The sequence below is a fragment of the Apodemus sylvaticus genome, chromosome 6 (assembly GCF_947179515.1).
Source record: "Apodemus sylvaticus chromosome 6, mApoSyl1.1, whole genome shotgun sequence".
NCBI lineage: Eukaryota > Metazoa > Chordata > Mammalia > Rodentia > Muridae > Apodemus > Apodemus sylvaticus.
Genome location: NC_067477.1, coordinates 89,724,208 through 89,737,964, shown reverse-complemented (window position 1 = coordinate 89,737,964; position 13,757 = coordinate 89,724,208). Strand labels below are relative to the sequence as shown.

At 38.8% G+C, this 13,757-nt stretch overlaps 1 protein-coding gene across 17 annotated transcripts in view; it reads right to left on the bottom strand.

The window, feature by feature from the left end:
* Positions 1–2,143: 2,143 nt before the first annotated feature.
* Positions 2,144–13,757, bottom strand: part of Hdac9 (histone deacetylase 9) — an 858,974-nt gene continuing 847,360 nt past the window's right edge. For all 17 annotated transcript variants that reach the window (XM_052185941.1, XM_052185944.1, XM_052185943.1 and 14 more), the window contains one exon: positions 2,144–7,643. In XM_052185941.1, coding sequence (XP_052041901.1) covers positions 7,604–7,643 — 40 coding nt within the window. In that variant the 3' untranslated portion in view covers positions 2,144–7,603. The remainder of the gene's footprint in view (positions 7,644–13,757) is intronic.

Sequence of the window (13,757 nt, the reverse complement as noted above, 5' to 3'; positions counted from 1 at the left end):
TTTATTATGTTTAGAATGAACAATCAAGAGAAAACATGAATATAAAAGAAAAAAACACAACACACTAAGAAATGCATCCTTAAAAGAAATCATCTTGTTTTATGTGGGTATAATATTTTACAATTAGAAAATTGTAAATATTAACTTGTTAATTCTTTTGAAAAGGATTCACTGTGATTGCATCTTACAATTTCAAATCATATTATTTTTGTAAAAATAACCAAAGGAGAAACATAAGTGTGTTATGTTATGTTTCATTATTATGCCATATACTCTTTCAATATGGAATTCAATGTGATGTTTTAAAGATATACTGAGAACTTCACATCTTTTTTCCCGTTTTCATTTCTGCTGCTCCATACACATCAGAAAGAAGCTTTCTTGGCCTCTTTTCCTGAATCTTGCTTCTGAGTTCTTAATACACGTGCCAGAAGAGTCTTCTGTCTTTTATAATAATTATTAAGGTCTGTACAGAGTGATCCGTTTGTGGTCAGCCAGGAGGAACAGTAGCAATTTGTGCTGCTAGTATCACAATAATTGGGGAGTAATGGAAGTACTTCTGTCAAGAGCAATAATGAACACAAATACAGTGTTAAGGAATGAAAGATGCTGTGAGCTTGTACTCTCAACTGCAACTGCTCATTAAATGAACAGGAACTGGTTCTTATTCTTCACCTTTTCTGTGGGTCTCTTTCACCATAGAAACTTAAAAGAAACAAAGAGCAATGAGGTAACATTGTCATGTGATAATCTATTTAAGACAAAGGTACTTACCATTGAGAAAACTCCTCACTCCCTCTCGAGTTTACTTTTGTTAGACAAAATATGCCTGTATTTCCCCAGAAGGTACCTAAACCATTGTCCATTGGAAATAGTTATGTTTTGGAATGTTAAACATTGCTGGGGGGTTATAAAATACAAAAATAAATGTTGGTCCCAAACTAGATTTAAAAAGTTTTGGAGTGTGTGTTCCCAAGACAATTTAGAGTTCTTGCCTAGATTAAAGTAAGCAAGATGTTGAACATGGGAAGAAATGTCTGTTTTGTAAGTTACTATACAAACATAGCCATGATGTCCAGATTCAGTTAACTGCACAATTAAATAAATCTCCCAGGTTAGCAGAGGCTGACCACATAGCCCATTCTAAAGGTTAGACAGATTATTTTTTGTTAAAATGTGCTTAGCACATCATCTTTTATGGTTAGTAGATGAGATTTGGAAAGAACATAGATGTTTTAAGGCTAGAAAAATGTAGATATATCCTACTGTCTATAATGATGGTGAGTATGTTAAATTTGTTTTCACCCACAAATAGCCCATATAGTTAGACTCATGTACTAGAAAAAGAGAATTCTAATAGAACATTCTGTAGAGTAACATGCATTTGAAAGGTTGTCCTGCTCTTTATCTTTGCAGTCAAACTACAGTCAAAACAGTAACTGCTATTTGTTGCTGTTTGAGACAGGGTCTTTCACAATAGCCTAAACTGAACTCACTATGTCGTCAGGTTTTCCTTGAACTTGTGACAACCTTCCAGTCTCAGTCTCCAAAGTTCTAGAATTCCAGGTATGCACTAGCATGTCAGCTACCAAAGCAGTTTTGATTGACTTTTTTTTTTCCTGTTGTGAATTCTCATTTTATTCTAAGAGATACTTGCAAGCAAATGTCCCCAGTTTTTAAATTAAAAATGATTTACTTCTATTTTATATGTGTATTTTACTTTGCATGTATGGATATATATATATATATATATATATATATATATATATATATACACATACATGTATATATAAGGTATGTATATATAAGGTATGGATACATATATATCCATATCATGTTTGTGTCAGGTGCCTGAATAAGCAAGAAAAGGGTAACCAGATCCCTTGGAAGTGGAGTTGGAGAGTTGTGAGTAGCCATGTGGGCCCTGGGAATAAACCTGGTCCCCTGGAAGAGCAGCCAGTTCTCCTGATTGCTGAGTCATGCATATCCCCAGCCTCAAACTCTGCAGTGCAGAAAAGTAGAGTCGTGTATATTCTAATACCTCACAATTAATAATATTTTGTTTATCAACAATATCTGTCACATATTTCTGATACAGATTTTAATGGCAGGGTGCCTAGGATGTAGAAACCTTCGGACACAATTATTTCAAATAGCTTTTATTCACATAGGACTAGAGGATATCAGTAGAAAACACAAAATGGGGATCATTATTCTTCTGAAGGCGTGGTGACACTAACAACATCAGCCACCCTTTGGAGCATGATGCTGTCTCTCCAAATACAAACAAAACAAAACAAAACAAAACAAGAGGGAAGCAGAAATAAGGTGAATCTTCCAAAAGCATGTTCAACCATGGTGCTGTTACTAGTTATTAATCCTTTATTAGGCAACTATCTCACACATCTGGGCACACACCAGTGGCAGAACAACTTTATGTTTGGCAATGCGTACTTTTCTGTTCTGGATGACAGATTGTGATGAAAGTCAAAAATAATTAAGGGCAAAACTACTGTTCACAGAGGAGAATCAATTGATCTTTTTATGTTAACAGATACAAGACTGCAATACAAAAGACACATTCACATTACAAGGACCAGAAACTCCAAGTTATCTGTACTTACTCCAATAATCCTGGTATAGCATTTAATCAAGAAAGTTATAAATGTTTTTGTTGCCTGAAGAGTCCAACTGATTTAAAATATCAGTATATTTGTTTTGAATGACACGGGCAGCCTAGCATATGTCCTACACAAAGGTCTGTCATTTTTGATGGAATACTTGCTAAGCCCAGGCAGCACTGGAAAGACAGCCACCTCACCCAGCTTCTCTGAAGGTCCACACTGATGCTACTCATCCAGAAAGAGTTGGAGAACCTTACAGTTTAGAAAGAGAAAAGGGACCTTCTCTCTCTAAAGAAAAAAATATCTGTATACACAAGGAAGTAAAATTTCTCTTCAGATTATAAAGCTTTTAATTTGAGTCTTTGAGTCTTTTTTGTTGTTGTTATTCAATTTTACTAAATGTTAGGTCAATAAAGGCCTTAATCCAGACTTTGTTGCCACAGCATTGTCATCTGTTACAAAGTGCCATCTTTATCAAAGAGCAGAGTGCACGGCAGTGAATATAAGAGCCTTGATCCCAGTATCCCTGAAAGCAATTGGCCTTATTTAGCACATGTGGCAATTTAATTATATATATATATATATATATATATATATATATATATATTCTTCAAGTTTCTCCTTCAGGTGTTCATGTGTACTTGAGGGTTCAACTTACATAAACATCCTCCAAAGTTTATGAAGAGTACATGCACAATCTTTCTTGCATGATAACCAACACTACCCAATTGGATAGTAGCAAAAATGGTGGAAACTGTGTCCAAGGAAAAAATAAAATTCTGCATTGATTAAAAGAACAGAATCAAATACAGAATATAGGCAAGCTTAGGTGTCCTTTAGGGAAAGGTAGCTAATTCAGGAGTCTCTTGATAAAGAATGAGTAAGAACACATCAAGGTTATAGCCTAGGACTTAGATAAAGTGCATGAAGACACATATGCCAAGGAGGGGGGGTCTCAGAAGAGAAACTTGCAAGGCTGTTTCTGCTTAGGAGGCATAAAATAGCGAGAGCTGACAAATTATCCTGATTGTTTAGATATGCCAATTTGGTACTAGCAGGCAAGCAATGGAAGCAGAGACGAGGAAAGGAGATGACTGGTTAGACATATTGGCACTGTACGGTAGATTAGTATTTGCTAACTATTCTAGTTTGAGAATTATTACTGAGAAATTACAACCACTTTAATATCTTACCATTGAAATAAAGCCCAATTAGCCTCAGAACTAAGATTTGTCTCATGGAGCTGCTTCGAACATATGTATTAGTAAGAAACATAGCCATTTCTTAACGTATTACATGAGACCAGGTAGGGATGTTATAGGTAGTATGTACTGAGACTGGTTTGGAGAAATTCTATAGTCCTCAGTATGTGTATATATATATATATAATGTTCATTTAATTTTTTTTATCCTCTGGTCACACATAGTCACCCAGTGCTTCATGAAGTATTTAATGGAGCAAAAACCAAGATATTAGCTCTGGAAGACAAAGTCTCTGATTTCCAATGTGAATACATCTGAATAGCAAAGCCATATCATATACATTTATATGTTTTAGTGATGGTGTTAAGGAAGTTGATGAAATTCTCCATATAAGTTCTATTAAATGTGGTAAATAGTTTAGATTTGTACTAGAGACCAAAATATAATTGTGTCCTTGAGGAAAAGGGCTGATGTGTGACCACAGCAATGATCTGCTTTGAAGACAATGGAAAGCCTTTGTTCTAGACCGTAATCTGTTTTTCTAGGTGTTTTGGTGGTGAAAATACCCTCTTTACAGAAGTAGTGCAACAGGTGTGTCATTTCCCCCTCTCCCTCTCTCTCTCTCTTGCTCCCTTGCTCTCTTTCTCTCTCATAGTGACCACATTATTTCATTTCCAAAGGCAGAAAAAGAGTGTAAAGACAGATAAAACTAGAAAAGACAAGGTGACACTTTGACAGAAAGGCTGTTTTAAGCTCAGAATGATTCATTTTAAGATTTCCTTTAGACTGTTAGATTTTAAAACTTGCTGAGACAAATGGAGAAGAAAATCTTAAATGAGAAATAATAAAATCTAATTAAATAAATTGTCTTAATTGTAAGTGATGGAATATAATTTATAAAAGCTTAAAAATGTTGAGTGGAGAGGAGTCTCAGGACCACTGTCGCTCACCCCCACATGGAGTCTGTAAAGATACCCAGTGACGTCACAAAGCTTTGTGATTGGCCTGTAGAAATAAAACATGGCTGAACTATTAGGAGAGATCAGTCCCATAATTTTTGAAGATTTTGTGGGAGGAGAGGCCTTATTTTCAAGGCCACTGTGTTTTTAGTTAGACACATGACGATATCCCCAGAGGGTCATAGCGAGAACTAAAGGCACCATTTCTGCTCCTCTCCCAGTATTCTGATACTTTGCATTGCAATCAGTTAGGCATGTTATCATATGGTGGGAAGGAAGTGTGTGATTAACTCTTTCATACAGTGTTTTTTATATCTAAACTACCACAAAGATGTCCCCGGGGACTTGGCTTTGTCAGAGAAACGAGTCACCCTCTGAAGTCATGCTGTTGCTGCAGCATCAGTAAAGTAATATAGTTGGGCTGCCACAGCTTGTTAGCCAGCTTCTAAAATGTGTTTGCAAAGCCTGACAAGTAACCATAGGGACCCGTGATTCTGAAGCTTCACAATCATATACCTTCTGAAGTATGGTAACTTTTCCCCTTTTAAAATGGAAAGGTCTTTTGTGAGCCTTTGGTTTTCTTGAACTAAATTCCAGAATTTCACACACACACACACACACACACACACACACACACACACACACACACAGAGAGAGAGAGAGAGAGAGAGAGAGAGAGAGAGAGAGAGAGCTGGCAAATGTCATTGGCCTGAATTTCTCTAAAGTACCAAGAAAATGGAATTCACAAGAAATTCATTAGAATTATGCATCTAGATTGACTTTATTCTTATGCAATGTAAGTAATTTTTTACCTAATACTAAGATACATTCTTTTTCAGATTTCCTATTTCAAAGGGTATCTCAAATTTCTAAGATGTTAAACCAAATACCGAGTCATTTTTGTATATGTAATAAAAGTCTTAAAAATTAAAATGGTAATCCTAAAAAACCAAATGCATGAAAAATGTGGTCTGACTGTATAACAAAGGGGAGTTATGTAACTCTACGTGAGTGAGATCTTTCATCTTTGATTTACAGGTTGGAGTCCTCCCTAACGAAAACCACATTGTTCCATGTCTTTCATATCTTGGCCTTCCCTAAAACCTTGTTTTAATTAAGGTTTCTTTTAGATTTAGGAATAAAAGCATGACAATCTTCACTTATGGCTTTAATATATCCTTTGAGTTAAGAAAATATATAAAAAAAATCAATGTTCAAAAGCACTGTCAGATATTAAATATGCAAGGTATTCTACCTCACTGTCTTTAGGTGTTTGAGTTATATACTGAAATACAATTTTCAGAGGCAGGGCCTAACTTGCTTGTATTTTACTTAGTAAGCTGTTTTTAGTCTCAGAAATAAATGTCCTTTATTCAGAACCTTTGTCGGAAATACTACCTGTGCAAAAGTTAAGCTCTGTGTTAGTTTTCATGCAAAGGCACAATTCTTAGCTTAGCCCCATTCAAAAGAACTTCAGAGCACTGTCACCTTCATTGACACATTTCTAAGACCTGGGAACTCAGTGGCATCATTTAAACTATACCCACTAAAGTAGTTTCATAGCAGAAGAAGATAACACAAGTGGGTTCACCAGAACAGTAAACAAAATAAAGAAGATGCTCAAATCCCTTGAGTAATGGGGAGGTTGGGGTGATTTTTCTAAAAGACGAAAGGGTGACAAGAAAGGCTGAGAAGGAAAGAGGAGAGAGAAAGCGCCAGATAGAGCTGGAACAAGCGCCCACCCTTAAGAAGTTCTGTGCTTTTCAAGGGCTTCACGTCTCCCAAGGGATGCACCTCCAGAGCCACTGTCCTCAAGGTGGCGCTGCATGGGGGTGGTGCCGGGTGGTGCCACCTCATTACCTGTCACAACTGCAAAGCCATACACTGTGAGAACCTGAGACAGACGTAAATGTCCAATAAAAGTTGACACAAAATACTGCCGCATTGCTTGTAGTATGCACATTCCTTTTGAACTGTTAGATACATTGTAATATTTTTTCCATCGAGGAAAAAAAGCCTTGCTGTCGTCTCTGGGCTGCGGCACATTCCTTTGATCCTTGAACAGAGGCAGGAGGATCTCTGAGTTCTGAGCCAGCTTGGTCTACAGCATGAGTTCCAGGACAGCCAGGGCTACACAGGGAAACCATGGCTCCACCGCTCCATACCCCTCAACCCCTCAACCCCCTAAAAAGGAAAAAATGTCTTATCCCAGGTCCATTCTGAATTTTTTCAAGGAGGGAAGGAAGCATATTAGAACAAAGGCAAAAAATTCAAACAAAAGTATAACAAAGAGAAAAAAAAAAACTCCCTAAAACCCACAGCAATCTGTCTGTAATTCCCAGAGACTCACAGCTGAAAAGAAATCCTGTAAACAATTTAAGTCTACTTGACAGTAAACTACACAATAAGACACTGGTCAGAATGTCAGGAATGGGTACTTCTCAGGTTTTGCCCAAAATTTCACTGGCTGTCATAGCTTCTGAAATGAACACTATCAAATGCCGTATTGAAGGTTTCTAGCTCACACTTAGTGTCTGGGAGTGGGTCATCAGCAGAAAAGCATGCTGGAAACAGTTTCTTCCAATCCTGGTTACTGTAACTTTAGATACACAGTGGTTACATTTCAGGAATCTGTAATGCCCTTTCAAGTCCATCCAAAGAACCAGGGAAGCTGCTGTTCAGAATTTTGTGCCCAGTGTTTATGTTCCATCAAACTGTGCCACCCAGGCAGCAGACGTGTCTGAGGGTGCTGGGGTTGTGTGGGGGGGGATACACAATGATGTCACACACAGGAAATATCGGGGGAGACTTGGCACTTCACAAGGCCGGCTCCTCTTCCATGGGCTCACCAGCAGTTCTGTAAAAATAAACAGGCAATCAGAATACGGCCCGAGAGTACACAATGGCATTGTAGACTTTCATGCACAATCAAAGCTGATTTTTCAGCTCTCTCCCATGTTTATTTGTGTCATTCAGTTATCCATAAATAGAGTTTCTTTCCTGGGCAGTATAAACAAATGTCAAGTGGAAAAACATTTTAGACCCAAGCAATCATTGGAAATGTTCCTGTTTATATTAAAACATGTCAGAATATTTTATAACTCTAGATTCCGAAATGTACATGTTTTGTGTCTTTGGACAGTCCAATAATTTATTGAAAAAAATTAGCTATGATATCCTATTTTAGGAGCAATCGCAGTGATTTCTGGAACCATTTTTGCTAGGGAGAGTGAAAGACTCAGCTTGCTTCGGGAGGAGGCTCATCCAGGCTCTGGGTTTTGCTTCTGTTCTTTCATAACTGGATTGGCCTTCTGCCGGAGGCATTTTAAATCAAATTCTGAATTTGATTAGCAAATCGCTGCTACAGACCTAACATTTTTATAAGAAATGCACTATGGTAGTATGTAAATCCTTTGTATTCGGCATCTTAAGTGGGGTGTTCTGCTCAGCTAAAAACCAAAGCTAATTGCTTGAAAATTTATACTTGAGAGCTAACCTTAATTCACTAACACGTTGAGAGCATTTGAAGGGAAACTTTTACAATGACCTTTAATTCAGTTAAAAGAACAAATTGTAGCAGGAATCCAAATACATTAGGCAGTTGGGTTGTCTAGGGAAGCTGGATTAGCAGGATTTGAGATGCTAAGATGAGACACATTGAGTCTGAACTCCACAAGCTAATTTTAGTACTCCGGTCTGTGACGCCCCAGCTTCAGGTGTGAACCATGAAGAGCAAGGCGCTTCCGGCAGAACTGGCGAAGAGGAAAAACAGCATCCACGACAAAGAAGAGCGTGCAAACAGCCAACCCTGGAATCCTTCGGATTTAGGCCTTCAATATGTGTCATGCACATAACAATCCTGTCAAATGACACACAAATGCAGTGTTCTGCCTATGCGGCCAGTAGGAATATGATAAGCACTCTGTGGCTCTCTAGGTGATAGAATAATAGATAGGGAAATGGTTTTCACTTGTTGTCTACTTGCTGGCTTTCCATAATGGATCACTTTCCTATCAGATAAATTTAGTATGTGTGATATGCGGTGATTACGAAGACAAGCAGGCATGCTAGTTTTACAGACTTAAAAGGAAAAGAGCCAAGGTTTTAAGGAATCTTGAAATACACTGGTTCTCTGCCATTGTAGCATTTTTTTTAAAAAAATTAAATTAAAAAACATTTTTTAGAAACATTAAGAAAATGAGATACATTTTCCTTAGAATGGCAAACCAGAGATATTTAAACATAACTTTTAGAAAACAAAGAGTAAAAATTACTCAGCATTATCTAAAACACCGAGTTCTAAAAAAATTCCATAAGTAGTCACTAAAAAAAAGAAAAGAAAAAAATAATTTCTTAAGAATGCCCAAGAATGTTGAACATATAGAACCCAAGGATGTGTTTAGATGTTGTCTTTAAATGAGAGGATTATCAAGACAGTCACAATTAGCATTTATCTCTATACAGTGTTTGAAAAAGAAAAACCAAATTAAAAAATATTCTAAAAAATTATATATAAATATACAGACTTATTTCAATGTGTTAATATGTGGATCAAAACTTAAAGAATAATCTAATGGAGGCCAAATCCCATTTCTAACCTAGAGCCACAGAGGACTGATCTTTCCACTGGATTAGTCCTGGATGCCAGGACTCAGTGGGACTGGAATTCCATGGAAATGCCCCAGTCACCAGAAATAAAAGATGCTTGCTGTCTGTTGGTGGAGGAACATGCATTCTCCACAGGCTCAAGGGAGGCTTTGCAGATGTGAGAAGACTGTTCACACTGCAAGGCAATTACTAGCTAAAACCGAGTTCTCTCTTAAAGCACAGAGATGTGTGGGTAGAAGAGAAAACTGTCTATTGGAAGAACCCTGTCCCTTGATGTCTTTAAAAATCATTTTCTACTAACTTCTTTATCACAGATACTGTATTTACCACCGTGCACATTTTACTGTGTCTGCATACATAGCCCTACCCCAGCTCCCTTATGTTACGTCACCATGATAATACAGTGCCTAACAAGTTAAGAACTGTCTTTAACTTCAGAGGGAAGGCCTTGTGTTTAAGTCTTTACTCAGTCAGTTTCTAAAACTTAACACTGAGTAAATCAGTCTCTTCATTCTTAAATTTCTTTTTAGAAAAAGAGTACTTGTTCTGTCCTCAGGGCCTAGGGAAGCAAATGTGTTAAAGATGCCTTATAAACTGCACATGTGGAAAAAAAATCACAGAGCAATTGTACTATTTGCTCACAACCGCCCTGCATGGCCTCCCTAATGCTGAAATTACAGGAATGTACCCTCACACCCTGCAGGTATTACCTTTACCAAATCCTTATCCCTAAATAACTATTTTATGTGTTTTCTTTTGGAGCTTTAGTGACAATTAGCATGTGAGTTAGTGACAGATGATGATGGCTTTTTATTTGTGTGTTCCTTTGTTTTGTTGTTGTTGTTTTGATTTTTGTTTTTTTGAGACGGGGGTCTCACACAGCCCAGGGTAGCCTCAAATGTGTTATGCAGTTGAGGCTTCTGATTCCTGTGTTTCTGATTCCATGGCCTAAGTGTGGGAATTACAAATGTGTGCTGCCATGCCTTGTCTCAGAGACAGTGTTGAGAAGTGGTGCCTTGGAAATATGAGGGCTTTTCACCTCGGTCATTCACAGACATGCAGTGTATCTCAACTAACAGTTTGTCCCTTGGTTCTATGGCCTGTCCAGCCATGCTAGCTTTGAATTCCTTTTCATTGAGCAGACCTTAGATCCTTAGGTCCTATCAAAGTGGTCGGTTGTTCCGTTAACATTCCTGCTACTGTATGCCAGCGGGCACACCTTGTTAGGGTAGATAGCAGGTCTTTGCCTCTTTGAATTTAAGTCAGTTTGCAATTTGAACACAGTAGCACCCAACTGTCATGACACATTGGTAATCCCAGCACTCTGGGAGGTTGAAGAAGATTCAACACTATTGTAAAATCAGTTTGGGCTATACAGTGTGTTCCAGATGCAACTGGGCTGTACACTGAGTCTCTCTCTAAAGAAACAAGTAAAACAAACTGCATTTTTCATGCAGCAGTGTAGTTGGTTGACAGATGCACCCTCTACCTCTGTAAGCCACTGAACGACGACGATGAGCTTTGATGTTCAGGGAAGGATTCCTTCAGTCCAGCATCACGATTAAGAAACTTACAGAACAAAGGGAGGAAGGTAATAATAACCTTGAAGTCAGATACAGTCTAAGTGCCCAGGGCTGTGTGGGCAACGAGCACAGCATGGAGCACAGTGGACCATAATTTCTGCCCTCTCGAGCTTGCAGCCAGTGGTTGTTCTCCTTACAGTAATGAGTTCAGTGCATGTAAACACATCTAATGTATGTAAAGGCAGAATCCTATTGTTAGCCAGGTTTACAGGTCTTCATTAGTACTGAGCTGTGGCACACTTTAAAGTAGCCGTTCTCAATCCATGGGTCATGATCGTTTTTCACCCTCGACCATCAGAAAACACAGATATTTACATTTAGGATTCACAACACTAACAAAATTACAGTAATGAAGTAGCTACAAAATAATGTTATGGTTGGGGGCCACCACAGCATCAGGTACTGTCTTAAAGGGTCACAGTGTTAGGACAGTTGAGTACCACTGACTTACAGGTTTTTCTATCAGCAGACTACACTACTCAGAAGACTCCAGTTCTGGCAAAAGTACATCCTGTTGTCCCATCGACTCTTTGCAATAGCCACGAACTCCCCCTACACTGTGCTGCTTCCCTATACACTGTGCTTCATGCATTCTATTTTCTTCTACTTCTGCCTCTATTTTTCTTCATTGTTTTCCTTCCTCAGCAGTTTAACGCACATAGGAGATATCCCGCAAACCCTGTGAAATGTTTGATGTAAGCAGGATTGGTTTAACAGCTTTTTAGAGAGATATAAGAAAATAGCAGTCTAAATTAAGAATAAAATAAGAACTTCAGCAAAGAACAAATGTTCTAGAAATATTCTCAATTTAAACTACAAGCCCACATGTATCACACAGGTATGTGAGAAAGAAAGCAAGTTAAACAAGAAGGAAGGCCCAAGTAAGGATGTTTGAATCTCACTTAAAAGTGGGAATAAAATAGTCAGTGGAGGCAGATGGAGGGAGGAAACTGGGTGAGGGAGGGGAGGGAAATGGGGGGCAGGATTGGGTGTGGGGAGAGGCAGCAGAGAGGATCAGAGGGCCAGGAGGACCATAAATCTGCAGCTGCTGGGGGGCAGGGCAGGATGGGCACATGACTCTCTAGGAAGTGCTAGAGGCCTGGGATGGGGTGGGGAGAGTCCTAGGAGCCAATGTTGGTGACCTTAGCCCAGATGCATAGCGGTGAGAATATGGATGCTGAAGAGGCCACCTCCTGTGGCCAGACAGGACCCCCAGTGTAGGCATGAGGACACCAACCCACCCACAAAACTTTCAATCCAAAATTTGTCCTCTCTAAAAGAAATAAGTGCAAGAACAAAGATGGAACAGAGACAGAAGGAATGGCCAGCCAATAACTGGCACAACGTGAGGCCCATTCCATGGGCAAGCTCCAGTCCCTGGATTTGGGTGTGAGGAGAAAGAGGGAAGCTGAATAATGGAGATATGTTTTGCATTTTGCAGAATGAAGTTGTAGAAATGATGGCAAGTCTATGTTTCTTCACACTCCCGCACGGCACACTTCAAAACCATTGACATAAGTACATTTTACTTTCACCACAAAAAAATCAAAATCATAGCAATTTTATTCATAATGGCCCTTTATTGGAAGCAAACCAAGCACCAATCCACAGGTAAGTAGATAAACAAATTAGGATATGTTAATATACTTGGTCTAATGTGCAATTACAGATGGGCAGAATACTGATTGTCAGAACCGTGGACAAATGTCAAAAATATTATTTTTAGTGGAGTGAGAGAAGCCAGATTACCAGCCAGTATGTAGCATTGAAAGGAAACTCTATTTAAAGGAAATTTAAGAATAAGCAAAATGAATGGATGGTGTTAAAGGTTGTTAAAAGGTTAAAAGGGGCTGACGATTGGGGAAGCAGCCCAGGGCAGGGTAGAGTGATAGACACATTCTCCACGGATCTTGCTGGGAGTGTTGTTTATATGAGGGAGGTACAGGTGACAATATCACCATGGGTCAATGTATACTTCAGTTACAAACTAACTGTTAGATTTCAAACCTGGGACAAACAGCTGCTGTCCATTGCCAGGGGTTTCCCTAGTTCCTGGTCCCTTTCTGTTACAGGGTCCTCCTGACTGGCATGACCCACCCCCTACTCTAAATTTCTCAGGCCTAGAAGCTGTTTTTCCCTATATAATTCAGCCTTTTTGGTTACATGGTCTTTTGGTTTACTCTGATTTGGGCCTCCTGGCTAGTGCACCTGGTTCCCTTCTCGCCTCTTCCCTTTCCCCTTCCCCCTGTCCACGGCTCAGGGTCATGTCCTCTCTGGACTCTGCCAGATGTCCCTGTTATGTCTGGCTATGCTTTCCCTTTTAGCCACAATAAACTTTCTTCTCTACCATTTCTAGGAGAAGTCATGTCCTTTCCTTTATATTTCTTTTTCTTTTTTTTTTCTTTTTCTTCTCATTGACTAAATAAGCCAGGTTGTTCTTGGAACCCAAAGCAGAATTCAGACAGAATAAAGTGTTAGGAGTGAGGCTTGTCCTTCCAGGAAGGGTAAGATTACATAAGAAGGCGGTCTTATCTGTGCAGTGGGGGATGGAAGGCACTGAAGGGTTTCAGCAACACAGAATTTGCTCTTACAGTTTTGTTTTTTAAATAGCTTCCGTGTCACTGCACAGAAAAAGGATCAGAATGGAGAGCTGAGAACAAGCAAAGTACTGGAAATATTTGGATAAGAATTAAGGTAGGTTGGAAAATGTATTGATGGTACAGGTATAGAAAAAAAAAAAACCAAACCAAACAAAGCCAGAGTTATAGCCTCTATCTTAA